Source organism: Triplophysa rosa, linkage group LG1 (genome assembly GCF_024868665.1).
Source record: "Triplophysa rosa linkage group LG1, Trosa_1v2, whole genome shotgun sequence".
Lineage (NCBI taxonomy): Eukaryota > Metazoa > Chordata > Actinopteri > Cypriniformes > Nemacheilidae > Triplophysa > Triplophysa rosa.
Window position 1 is genome coordinate 33,214,914 of NC_079890.1, and position 14,069 is coordinate 33,228,982.

At 37.4% G+C, this 14,069-nt stretch overlaps 3 protein-coding genes across 3 annotated transcripts; all 3 read left to right on the forward strand.

The window, feature by feature from the left end:
- The first annotated feature begins 393 nt into the window (after window positions 1–393).
- Window positions 394–4,339, forward strand: bco1l (beta-carotene oxygenase 1, like). The gene is made up of 11 exons (XM_057330135.1): window positions 394–458; window positions 1,753–1,881; window positions 2,013–2,142; window positions 2,227–2,374; window positions 2,478–2,625; window positions 2,720–2,940; window positions 3,058–3,324; window positions 3,424–3,529; window positions 3,693–3,787; window positions 3,894–4,005; window positions 4,115–4,339. The coding sequence occupies exons 1-11, from the start codon at window positions 395–397 to the stop codon at window positions 4,270–4,272; spliced, it is 1,578 nt and encodes a 525-aa protein (XP_057186118.1). The 5' UTR covers window position 394; the 3' UTR covers window positions 4,273–4,339.
- Window positions 4,340–7,675: 3,336 nt separating this feature from the next.
- bco1 (beta-carotene oxygenase 1) lies at window positions 7,676–12,056 on the forward strand. Its single transcript, XM_057339326.1, has 11 exons — window positions 7,676–7,849; window positions 8,731–8,859; window positions 9,024–9,153; window positions 9,350–9,497; window positions 9,585–9,726; window positions 10,388–10,611; window positions 10,697–10,954; window positions 11,038–11,140; window positions 11,229–11,323; window positions 11,394–11,505; window positions 11,672–12,056. Exons 1-11 carry the CDS (start codon window positions 7,786–7,788, stop codon window positions 11,824–11,826), a joined length of 1,560 nt encoding a protein of 519 aa, XP_057195309.1. The 5' UTR covers window positions 7,676–7,785; the 3' UTR covers window positions 11,827–12,056.
- A 465-nt stretch (window positions 12,057–12,521) lies between these two features.
- Window positions 12,522–13,746, forward strand: bola3 (bolA family member 3). The gene is made up of 4 exons (XM_057341418.1): window positions 12,522–12,652; window positions 12,860–12,992; window positions 13,076–13,164; window positions 13,461–13,746. Exons 1-4 carry the CDS (start codon window positions 12,602–12,604, stop codon window positions 13,524–13,526), a joined length of 339 nt encoding a protein of 112 aa, XP_057197401.1. The 5' UTR covers window positions 12,522–12,601; the 3' UTR covers window positions 13,527–13,746.
- Window positions 13,747–14,069: the final 323 nt, after the last annotated feature.

The following is a 14,069-nucleotide window of genomic DNA, read 5'->3' on the forward strand; positions in this document are numbered from 1 at the left end:
TTACTACAGTAACCATGTTTTTTTGGTTTTAACTGTAGTAAAACCATGGTAAACGTTCGTAAGGGTTAAGACGTTGACATTATTGTGTAGGTAAATACAAAGTATTTCATTTTAATTACGTGCCAGACATGAGTATCTGCAGTATAATTTGTTGTTGATCAAAAGTTGTTGATTTCGGGAATAAAACAAGTGTACGAAATATTACGTAAAGGGGAGAGTATGAAACTTGAAACTATTATTCATAGTACTACCTCCTCCAATATAACGTGCCTTAAAGTCCGGCACACCGGGGGTTGTGCAATGTGCAGGAACACGGACGCAGATCACGTCGGACGTTATCTTTGTGTTTGCTGCAATGGAAGTGAGTTCGGAGCAGATTCAGGATCAGCCCTGCATGCTGTCTTTCTTCTTTAGGAACAGAAGTGAGACACCGGAGCCGCTAAAGGCAGACGTTTCAGGTAAATGTTACGAGTGGTCGAGACAAACAGCCTATAAAGTCGTGTATATAACGCCAGCACTCCTAAACTTATCTAGAAGTTTAAAATATAAAATACACAAAATGGCGTATTTAAATATACAAGATAAGAATTTTAAAATATTGTGACTTAAAAAGCCACATAGCTAAATGAATCTATTAAATCTACAATCCCCAACCTCTTGGTGAAAAAGAAACAAAAGACAGTCATTTAGCAAGTACAAGCAGGTGACCTTATCTTTCTCCGTTTTACAACAGTAAGCTTATGGCTATGATTAATGAGTTCCGTTCCTTTGTGTACACTGCAAAAAATGACTTTCTTACTTAGTCTTTTTTTCTTGTTTTCCAGTGAAAATGTCTACAAATTCTTGAATCAAGATGCATTTTCTTGATGAGCAAAATGACCTAAGAAAATAAGTCTTGTTTTTAGTAAAAAAAATGAAATTTCAGTGAATTTGTGCTTAAAACAAGCAAAAAAATCTGCCAATGGGGTAAGAAAAATAATCTTGAATTAAGGTTGACCTTTTTCTTAGTCACTCAATTCAAGTTTATTTTTCTTACCCCATTGGCAGATTTTTTTTGCTTGTTTTAAGCACAAATTCACTGAAATTTCATTTTTTTTACTAAAAACAAGACTTATTTTCTTAGGTCATTTTGCTCATCAAGAAAATGCATCTTGATTCAAGAATTTGTAGACATTTTCACTGGAAAACAAGAAAAAAAGACATTTTTCTCTCTATAGAGAGCATCGCTTTGTGGTCCCCCTTACAAAAACGTATAATCTTAAACTTCGAATTTTAATTAAACCAAACACAAATTCTGTTATACAATGCTGGAACATCAATCCTTTTGGTTGGTGGTCTTATTTTTCTGATGTTTGATTACGTACATTTATGATAAATGTCTGTATTTCATATAATGCAACTAAATCTTGCCCCCCCAGGGGACCACAGTCCCCACTTTGAGAACCATTGCCATACAGTATATCAATGTATTTGTGAAAGTAGCAAAAAACTATAAAAAATGTATTATTGTGTTGTCTATCATCAAGTTTTATTTGTATATGTTTGGTTTTAAACTATTTAAAATATAAATAAATAATTAGAATACAGAAAATGTGTTCTGTGTATTCTGTAACTTTGTATTTCCACACTCATCCTGTCAAATAAAGCAGAGCACTAAAGATGAATGGGTAAATGCTGGGTAAAAGCTATCTAAAGTGTTTAACTACATTGAGGTAGTCATTGTTCAGACATTAAAGAGTCTGTCTTCCATAGGATCCATCCCAACATGGCTTCAGGGGACACTTCTGCGCAATGGTCCTGGTCTGTTCTCAGTTGGCGACACTTCATACAGGCATTGGTTTGATGGGATGGCTCTCATTCACAGTTTCACCTTCAAAGATGGTAAGTGGACGAGATTGTTTTAAGCGACATTTATGGAAACCAGCGTACTACACTAAACTACTGTATGCATGGAAGAGTACATGCAGAGTATTACATGCATTAAAGACAATAAAACTCTCAACCTATTTCAGGTGGCGTATTTTACAAGAGTAAATTCTTGAAGAGTGAAACGTTCAAAAAGAACACAGCTGCTAAGAGGATCGTTGTAACTGAATTTGGAACCATGGCCTACCCAGATCCTTGCAAGAACATATTTGCCAAGTAAACAGAATCTCTTTTCTCATTTGGACAAACTGAGTCGATCAAAAAGGACATCATTATTAATAGATTTACATTGCTTTGTAGAACCTTCAGTTACCTGCTGAATGCCATCCCGGATTTTACAGACAATAATCTCATTAACATCATAAAATATGGTGAAGATTATTACGCTTCATCAGAGGTGAACTACATCAATCAGATTGACCCATTGACCCTTGACACTTTAGGAAGAGTGAGTCCAACATTCATTTTTTAAACTTTTTTAATTTTGTAATCCAAACATTTTTATGGTCACACGACTGCTTGCAGATCCTTGTTCTTAATTTTTATTTCAGACTAACTACAGAAACCACATTGCCCTGAACCTGGCAACGGCACACCCGCACTATGATGATGATGGGAACACGTACAACATGGGTACGGCCATCATTGGCTTCGGCAGGCCGAAATGTGTTATTTTCAGGGTGCCTGTTAATGCTTCAGGTACAAATAGAAACATGGCTAATTCTTTATTATGTTTCAGAATGCATTCCAACACAAAAATCTGTTATACAAATGCATTTTCTTTTTATTACAGAAAAAGGGATGAAAAAGCCAGCACTCAAACAGGTGGAACAAATTTGTTCCATTCCCTTCCGCTCCACCCTGTACCCTAGCTACTTCCACAGCTTCGGCCTGACGGAGAACTACATCATCTTTGTGGAGCAGGCCTTCAAACTGGATATACTGAAACTGGCCACAGCTTACTTCAGAAACATCAACTGGGGCAGTTGCCTAAAATTCGACAAAGATGATGTTGTAAGCAAACTTCCCTTAATTTCGCTACATCACCTAAAATACTATCGCATCTGCTCATCTGTGTGCTTTAATACATATCCAATGTAGTCTAAAAATTGTTATGCTTGATATTTTAAGACCGTAATCCATTTGGTGAATAGAAAAACTGGGAAAGTGTTGAGCACAAAGTACTATGCAGATGTCTTTGTGGCCTTCCATCACATCAATGCTTTCGAGGAGGACGGCCATGTTGTCTTTGACTTGATCACATACAAGGACAGCAATCTGTATGATATGTTCTATATAAAAAACATGCAGAAGGATATTGACAAGTTCATAGAAACCAACAAAGATTTTTCACCACCATCATGCCAGCGGTTTGTCCTTCCTATCAACATAGACGAGGTAAAATAGGGCAGATGAAGGAAAAACTTGCCTCAGCAAATGCTTTCTACTTTTTTAAACTTAGAAATAATATTTCTTCATTTTCCCTTGTGCCATCAGGAAACCCCGCCAGACACCAACTTGGTAAAATTGCAAGACACAACAGCCACTGTAGTCCTGAGGCAGGACGGCTCGTTGTACTGCACACATGACACTCTTTTTGAGGGTGAGATTATATTCTGAATTTTTAGCAAAACATGTGCATTTATGCATTTGGCAGACAATTTTAACCAAAGAAAACTACATTACAGTGCAAATGGGCACAATAGCAAAGCTTTAATGAATCTTAATGAAGTAATAGAAACCAACTTCATATTGCAACATTGCAGGTTTAGAATTACCAAGCATCAACTACAAATACAACACTAAGAAGTACAGGTACTTCTATGGATCCCGGGTCGAGTGGTCACCATTTCCAAACAAGGTCATTTTGATTATTTTTAACCCATTACTAAGGCATATTGTCCTGCGTGCAAAAGCAGTAATTCAGTAAAATTGGCACGTATTCTTGTACTTATGTACCTGTACAGCTGGCAAAAGTTGATATAGTCACCAGAAAACATATCGAGTGGGTGGATGAAGATGGTTACCCATCAGAACCAGTGTTTGTTGCCTCTCCAAATGCTGTTGAGGAAGATGATGGTGAGTATTTTATGAAAATATTGTAATACCGTTAATGTATAATAGCTAAACGAATAAAAGATTTGGAACCAATGTTCAATATCTATGTCATCTTTTTCTTGATTTGTAGGTGTTATTCTTTCTTCGGTGATTTCGCTTAACCCTCAAAAGCCACCTTTCCTTCTGGTCCTTGATGCCAAGTCCTTTACAGAGATCGCCCGGGCTTCAATTAATGCCTCGGTTCATATGGACCTGCATGGATTATTCATACGTGACACATCCACCTAATATTATGCTAAAAATACACCACAGCCAGTTGAAAGCTGAGTTTTGTCTTGAGTTCCGATAGAACATCAGAGTCATGAGGTTAAACCCAGGAAGGCACTTCATGATAAGTTATATTATGACATACGAATGTAAACCTTGAACGCACTTAGTCGCTTTGGTAATAGCTCATATAAATATAATATTGTATAAATTTCTTTGTTCTGATGAACACAGTGAAAGATATTTGGAAGAATGCTTATAACCAGACAGATTTCTCCCCCATTGACTACAATTGTAGTCAAAAGTACCAAATATCTTTCTCTGTGTTCATCAGAACAAAGATATTTATAGATTTGTAACAACTCAAAGGTGAGAAAATGATGACACAATTTTCCTTTTTGGGTGAAGTATCCCTTTAATGAGTTAGGCATTGAGGATTGGTGGTGTGTTGCTAAACAGGTGGAATCATTTATAACTAAAATACCATTCATTTTCACAAATCGCTTGCTGCTGGTGTGACATTTTATCCAAAGGAAAGTGCAATCAAACACTTTTGATGTTTGTGTAATGAAATGATGTAACAATTTATTGTTATGAGTAAAGTTCAAAAAGGGCAATGTACAGCACTGATGGCCATAATTAAATCATACCACAAATCTGATAGGACCCACACTTATCTGATAGAAAAAAATGGTTTTCTATTGTGGAAATGTGTTCTCTGCATTGAGAAGTTAATAGTTTTTGTTTTAATTTGTCTAGCATGGTGACTAAATGGACCAATAAATAGAAACTGTAAGGCAGGAGTACAGTTACCTTTACATTTTTCTTATTTATTTATATAGAGAGTAAGTTGTCCATCTCCTTTATAGGGTCTCTGTTTTGATGTAAAGCGCTTGGCACATGGCATGTTCCTGTGATTCCAGCAGCCAGTTCACACAGCATTGGCTCTCAATCCCACAATATCCTGTGCAAGTCATAAAGAATGAATGAAACATTCAGCTCACTTTGTCACATATGGTTACACAGAGAAAATCATACAACGTTGTGTTTATATATACAAACCCGATTCCAAAAAAGTTGGGACACTGTACAAATTGTGAATAAAAAAGGAATGCAATAATTTACGAATCTCATAAACTTATATTTTATTCACAATAGAATATAGATAACATATCAAATGTTGAAAGTGAGACATTTTGAAATGTCATGCCAAATATTGGCTCATTTTGGATTTCATGAGAGCTACACATTCCAAAAAAGTTGGGACAGGTAGCAATAAGAGGCCGGAAAAGTTAAATGTACATATAAGGAACAACTGGAGGACAAATTTGCAACTTATTAGGTCAATTGGCAACATGATTGGGTATAAAAAGAGCCTCACAGAATGGCAGTGTCTCTCAGAAGTCAAGATGGGCAGAGGATCACCAATTCCCCCAATGCTGCGGCGAAAAATAGTGGAGCAATATCAGAAAGGAGTTTCTCAGAGAAAAATTGCAAAGAGTTTGAAGTTATCATCATCTACAGTGCATAATATCATCCAAAGATTCAGAGAATCTGGAACAATCTCTGTGCGTAAGGGTCAAGGCTGGAAACCCATACTGGATGCCCGTGATCTTCGGGCCCTTAGACGGCACTGCATCACATACAGGAATGCTACTGTAATGGAAATCACAACATGGGCTCAGGAATACTTCCAGAAAACATTGTCGGTGAACACAATCCACCGAGCCATTCGCCGTTGCCGGCTAAAACTCTATAGGTCAAAAAAGAAGCCATATCTAAACATGATCCAGAAGCGCAGGCGTTTTCTCTGGGCCAAGGCTCATTTAAAATAGACTGTGGCAAAGTGGAAAACTGTTCTGTGGTCAGACGAATCAAAATTTGAAGTTCTTTTTGGAAAACTGGGACGCCATGTCATCCGGACTAAAGAGGACAAGGACAACCCAAGTTGTTATCAGCGCTCAGTTCAGAAGCCTGCATCTCTGATGGTATGGGGTTGCATGAGTGCGTGTGGCATGGGCAGCTTACACATCTGGAAAGGCACCATCAATGCTGAAAGGTATATCCAAGTTCTAGAACAACATATGCTCCCATCCAGACGTCGTCTCTTTCAGGGAAGACCTTGCATTTTCCAACATGACAATGCCAGACCACATACTGCATCAATTACAACATCATGGCTGCGTAGAAGAAGGATCCAGGTACTGAAATGGCCAGCCTGCAGTCCAGATCTTTCACCCATAGAAAACATTTGGCGCATCATAAAGAGGAAGATGCGACAAAGAAGACCTAAGACAGTTGAGCAACTAGAAGCCTGTATTAGACAAGAATGGGACAACATTCCTATTCCTAAACTTGAGCAACTTGTCTCCTCAGTCCCCAGACGTTTGCAGACTGTTATAAAAAGAAGAGGGGATGCCACACAGTGGTAAACATGGCCTTGTCCCAACTTTTTTGAGATGTGTTGATGCCATGAAATTTAAAATCAACTTATTTTTCCCTTAAAATGATACATTCTCTCAGTTTAAACATTTGATATGTCATCTATGTTGTATTCTGAATAAAATATTGAAATTTGAAACTTCCACATCGTTGCATTCTGTTTTTATTCACAATTTGTACAGTGTCCCAACTTTTTTGGAATCGGGTTTGTATAATTTACTTGCTTTTCGTTAAGTTTGACAATACTCTTGGTGCGTCAATTATCTTTTAACCACTATCTTGTCTTTTAATAAGATGTTTCCTCACAACACAGATAAGGTCTAATTATCTTGCAGTTTACATAGATTAGTTTAGTGTTTTCAGCTATTATCAAATCATAACAGTATTTAACAGTATCATGTACAGAACCCAGTAAAATGCAACATTTATATGTTGGTCTGTATCACCTTAGAAATGTAACCGTGTTCGTAGGCTAATTGTAAACTTTAACTTTTTACTGTATTTTTTTAATGTAAACATGCTAGTTGAGGGCCCATGGGTGCCCAAAGCTAAATTTGAGGGTCCTTGTGGAAGATTAATTGTAGAATTCGTATGTTTTTCTTCAGCAGAGCAGTACTTAATATTAAAACAATATAGGCAGATCAATATCTGTGTACACAAATTTGATTGTTATTCAAATTAAATTAAATATTTCCATTTTTCACCACCTAGGCCATTCTTGACACTTCAAGACTGCCAAGATTATGACAAGGCCAGTAATTAAAGCACGATAAGGAAAGCTATCATTCAAATCATCGTTATTTAGAACTCAGTGACCTTGTTGTTGATCGTGCTGAAAGGCGGAGTCCGTGTTCGAGTTTCTTCGTGGCTGCACAGACCGATCAGCGTATGACATCAAGTATCGCGAAAGCGATTCCAAAGCGCGGCTTTCGAGTTGGTCTCGCGATACTTAATGTCATTTAGTAGGTCTGTGCAACTGCAACACAGTATGAAGTCCGAAACGCCTAGATAGAGCGAGTCAGAGTTTATAAATACAGAAAATTACACTGAATTGCCACTTAACTGCAGACTGAAGAGCATTTTGGAGGAAAGATGCAGTACGACTACGGTAAAAACAAGGAGGAACACCCCGACCCCATTAAAGCAGAAGTGAAAGGTAAGGAAGAATCGAAGCTGCTGTGTTGCATTTCCCAGTGAAAGCAGCGCGTTTATAGTTAACATGTTAATGTCGTAGTTAAACATATCTCCGCGATTCACGAAGTGTAACGTTGCATATCTTTGGAGGATTGTCTTGCTCGTATTGCTGTCTAGCCACATGTAAAAAAACAATCAAATGAGAAAGTGCTTTCTTAGAAAACACACTACGCAGTGCACTACTATATGAAGAGTTTATTTCCAAAATGAGATAACTTTTTTTTTTAATTGTGTATTCCAATGAGGCCTAATATCAATCAAACTGCAGTTGGTTTGTTTTGATATAAGCCATAATAACTAAATAAAATATATAGCTAACTAACACAGTAAAACATGATAACATAATAAAAAACATGATTTTTGATTTTTTTAAACCGAGTTATCGCATTTTGGGGAAATAACTCTTCACACAGTAACGTTACACTTACGTTCAAACTTTTAGGGTCACTTACTGACTTCTATTTTCCTCATTTTAGACATCAAAGCTGTTAAATACTAGTTTTTTGGGGAAAACGAAACGCAGTATGTTTGCACAATTATATTTTATATAGTTCTCGTTTTCAAAAGACATTTGACTATGCCTTCAGATCAAAAGCTTTGTACTAAAGTGACCCAAAGCTTTGTACTAAAGTGACCCTAAGCTTTTGAACAGAAGTATATTTTGTAGTATATGGATATCTGCTGACATCTACAGACAAGCAGCTATAAACAGCAGATGAACAGGAAAATATACTTTTATACAAAGTGACTCATAAATCACAATTTATGAATTTCATTAATGACCGGAGTAGACGTGAAATTGTAAATTGCTTTATTGTTTTTCTTTTATTGTGATTTCTGAAGGTTTGCTTCCTGATTGGCTAGAAGGCACTCTTGTACGCAATGGTCCCGGTCTCTTTTCTGTGGGAGAGACCTCCTATAACCATTGGTTTGATGGAATGGCACTTTTACACAGTTTCTCTATTAAAAATGGTATTTTCCTCATTGCTTATGCCATGAGTGCTGACATAAGAAATATTTTATTGAATATCCAAAGTCTTTTATCAATAATTTATACCATCCCTAGCCTAGACCTAGGACCTTTGTTAACTTTGGATAGACCTGCATTACTAATACAGTATTCCTTATTTTTTTAGGAGAGTTGACATACAGGAGCAAATTTCTCAGAGGTGACACCTTCAACTCCAACATGCAAGCCAACAGAATAGTGGTATCAGAAATGGGCACCATGGCTTACCCAGACCCGTGTAAAAACATTTTCTCCAAGTAGGTAGCCGTTTTCCGAAATTCTATTATTTTTACATGGACATGTATTTTCACATATTCAGTTTTAAAGCTTATGAAATTTCGAAAAATGACTTGGTTGGTGTTGATGTGCTGCATACATGTGAAGGCATATCCTACAGTGCGGTTCGAAGATGGAATTAATGATTGTAAATGAAATACATTTTGTACATTTCAGAGTGATCACCTTTCTCAGTCACACTATCCCAGACTTCACTGATAACTGTGCCAATAACATCATCAAATATGGAAATGATTATCATGCCACATCTGAAACTAACTATATTCGCAAAATTGACCCCGTCACTTTAGAGACTCAAGACAAGGTAAATAAAAACTTCTTTCTTATTCCTGTAAAAGAAGTAAGTAGTTTTGCTTGTTCATACGAATATTGTTCCTGCTTCTTTATTAAGGTGGACTACCTAAAACATCTACCAGTAAATATGGTAGCATCACATACACATTATGATAAAGAAGGAAACAGCTACAGTATGGGCACATCCATCGCAGAGAAGGGCAAAACAAAATACACATTGTTCAAAGTTCCAGGAGCAGGTAAGATTGTTGACATTTTAAAATTGGGAATGCAAATCACTTTGATTATTGTTTCATGATCTGTACATACCTTATTGTGTGAGATGTGTGCATTTTTACACCGTTGCCATTGCTAATACGCAAAAAAAGTATTGAACACCACCTAGCAACAAGAGCCGTTGAGAGAGAGAGAGAGAGAGAGTCGCGACAAAGGAAGTTCAAATTTTTCACGTGTCCCGTGATTCATGGAGCCTTCAGATAGTTCCAGGAAGTTATGATGTCTCTATTATTTCTTTCATTTTTTTATTCATTAAATGACTTGCGTCTTTAAATGGGTTAAAAGTGTACCTCAACTGGTCTGTTTAGCCGCGGCTCCATGCGTTACTAGTAACTTCCGGGAACTATTGAGAGACTCCATGAACCGCCATTGTTGTGAAAAAACTGTTCAATTGGAGTCAACGGAGTTGACGCAACTCTCTCTCTTTCTCAATGGCTTTGCTAGCAACCACCTAATGTGTTAAAAAAAACTTCCAGAATTCCCTACCAACCACATAGCAACACTCTGGTAACCAATTTTGCTGGGGTTTACTTGCACTTATAAATACTATATGAAACGGTTTGTTTAGTTATACAAAAAACTACCCTACAGTTTCTAACCCTCAATGATTGTTCCTGTATTCAGGTGGGTCAGACCAATCGCAGACGGCTTTGAAGAACGTCGAGGTTGTTTGCACCGTGCCTTGTCGCTCCCTCCTCACACCCAGTTATCACCACAGCTTTGGCATGACCGATAACTACTTCATATTCATCGAACAGCCTTTGAAGCTGGACATCCTGAAAATGGCCACAGCCTATCTAAGGAAAGTCAGCTGGGCCAGCTGCATGAAGTTCAACCCAGAAGAAAGTGTAAGAAATTTTGATTTTTGCCAGTGTGCACACCTGCGCACCTGTCTGCTGAGAACGTTCCTGTAATTTCTCTTTTTATCCCCAGACGTTGATTCATCTCATCGATCGAAAGACAAAGAAGGAGGTCGGGACGAAATTCTACACGGGTGCGATGTGTGTGTACCATCAGGTCAATGCCTTTGAAGATGACGGCCATGTTGTTTGTGATGTGATCGCCTATGATGACAACGGCTTGTATGATATGTTTTACCTGGCCAAGCTGAAGGAGCCGTTGGCCTCTGACACTAACCCCTTGTACTGTAAGCCCAGGTGCAAAAGATTTGTGTTGCCCCTTAGTGACAAGGTAGATCATTGTTTCATTAACATTCTAAAAGGAAGGCGTTCACTAGGATTGAATTGAATGAAATAATTTTTTGACACCCGCAGGGTGAGACAGGTGAGGATCTGGTCAAACTTGAATATACGACGGCGAGTGCTGTGAAAGAGAAAGATGGAAAAGTTCTGTGTCAGGGCGAAGTTCTCTTTGATGGTGAGATGAAGTATGTTTTTTCCACTATGAGTAATAAACATTCTTTGTTTTACTATGTGTATAATCTTAATCTGCATATTGCATTTAGGTGTGGAACTTCCAAGAATTAATTACATTTTCAATGGAAGAAAGTACAGATATGCGTATGCGTGTTTAGTGGACAAATCTCCAGTGGCCATAAAGGTATGAAAAGTTAAATGTTTTACCAGGTAATGCTATTGAACTAATAGTAAGGACAGAACATCTTTTATAGATTGTGAAGCTTGACGTTGTAACCAAGCAGCAGATTGAATGGACAGAGGAGGACTGCTTCGCCTCAGAGTCAGTTTTTGTTCCCAGGCCCAATGCAGTTGATGAAGATGATGGTTAGTTTTTTTCATCCTGTAATATAATAATATGCTTTTCCTTTTCACCAAATTCTGATGCCTTAATAAAACTGAGATGGTATTTCATTTTATGCTTTGGAGTTGTATAATTGTACTACTTAACTTATCATAACCTTAAACTAATCATGCATTTGATTTTGTGTAGGGGTAGTCCTAACATCCGTCATAAACACCAAACCCGGCCAGCGTTGCTTTCTGCTGGTGCTTGATGGGAAGTCTTTCAAAGAGGTTGCACGGGCATACGTAGATGCAGAGTTTCACATGGACATGCATGGATACTTTATACCAGACAGCAGTTAAGCGTTTCATGTCCCTCTGTCACCTGCCCATTCCAAATGCAAGCTGTGGGGAACGTCCTGCAGATGTTGATATCTTCACTGAAATGTCATCATTTTGTGTCTGGTTGCACTTTTTATAACCCTCTGAACACAAATAGTTTGATAGACATGGTCTCCATTTGAAAGCTGTGCAAATGTCAAATGTAATGTATAAATATATTGTTTACGTAGTCATTAAAGATGAAATTGTTATTGCTTCTATTGAATTCTTATTTGAATTGTGTTAGAGCTACAAGGGTCAAAATCTGCACGTGAAGAATCGAGTAACAACCCTTAAATACACTTTTAAACAAACATATATTAAACGTACAAGGACTAGTGATGCTTAGCAGTTTTTGTGCATCAGAAAAGCATCAGAATTTTGTGCATCAGAAAAGCTACGCTTTTTAAATGTAAAAAATCACACAATTTACGTTAATTTCTTAATTTCGTGGAGTACACAACGTTCTGTCTTAATGTACTTATTTATTATTAGAAAATATTTGTTGTCATAAGATACTGAAAACTTGTTCTTGTCAAGCATTGAATTCGTGGTGTGACCTGTGAACGTTAAATGTGTTTTTATTGCCCTCACCAATATGGCGGCGCAGTTGACACACCGCGGCAACTGGTTCAAATAGCACAATGCTACGTTTATGCACCCGAAGCTAATGACGACATAACTCTGAGACGATCGGGCGCTTAAACGGAACAGGACATGACTTTGTAAAGCTCGTTCTGAAAATATTTCCACTTTGATGAACAACCTCGGCACCAAAATGTCCCTTCTCAAAGCCATCAGATATAACGTATGTTGCTTGTTTTGAAGATGACAGTTATTTGTGTTGATGTGAGATGGTTCGTGCATTGCGTTCATGACAAAAGAGTTTGTGTAACGTTACCCACACAGTGTTCTGTGCATGAAGTCACGGTTACGCGATCATTTTATCATCAAAAGCCAGCCAGTATGTTATTGTAACACTTGCGACTGCTGTCATGTTCACCTGTGTCTTCAGACGTACGTGTTGGGTAGGAATAGCATTGCGCGGTCTTCATCATCCAGTCACACAGTTGGAGAAACGCGCATTTCACAGATATTAAAAGAGAAGTTTCCTCAGGCTTCCTCGGTCAAGGTTGTGGATATATCCGGTGAGTTTGAGAACAGAATTAAACTTACAGATGTGACTTGTACTGTAGGTATGCAGTTATGTATTTGTTTTGTTTTGTTTCAGGGGGCTGTGGTGCAATGTATGAAGTACACATCGAGTCTGACGAATTTAGAGGCAAGAGAACTGTGCAGCAGCACCAGATAGTAAATCAGGTGGGTTAAGGAGTACTAAAGTGTCCGTTATACGGTTATACTGTAAATAAACCATTTCGGGCATTAATATATAAGTCTTCTAACCTAAAAAGAAGAATTAGAGATGGTTGAGTGTCATTGCATTCGATGATATTAAATTATTACACCAAGTGACTTTTGTTTTCAAGACCAATAATAATGCATAATGTCCAAGCTAAAGTTTAGTCATATAGACAAAATGTATCGTCACATGCTATTTCATGTCATTAAAACAGTATTTGCTCTTACATAATAATCTTTGAATTGTTGTTCAACAGGCTCTCAAAGATGAGATTAAAGCCATGCACGGTCTACGCATATTCACTGATGTTCCTAGAAAGTAGAGTCTGCATGACGTCATCACTTCATGTTTGTCTTTGCTGTCGTTTTCTTGATGATACATATTTATAATAGTGCTGACTGACAGGGGTATATACTTCATGTTTTTTTATGAATTAAATGACTTTAAAAAGTTTTGTTTAAAGAAAGAAAAATGTGGTGCACTAATGCTGTAATACGCACAATGATATTGGTTTTGTCTGTAAATAAAAGTGTGTGAGAAGAAACACATTTGGATGGTCTAAACCTCTTTATATATATTATTTATTTATATAAACGTCTTTATGTCTTATGTTTGAATAGTGTTTCAACAGCTAGTTAAAAGTTCATAAAGGTCTAAATTTTATAGTTCTCTACAAGCATAATCTCGGGAAACGAGAAACAGTTTCTGTTTTCACCACCAGGTGTCGTTTTTGAGGTAACTCACAAACGTGCTACAGGTACCCACTAGTTGCATTTTTGGCATCTTTCCTGCTTAATGCAGGTGGGTTTTTTCTTATTTAAAGTACCAAAGTAAATTTTTACTTCTCTCACGTGGTCTACCGTAC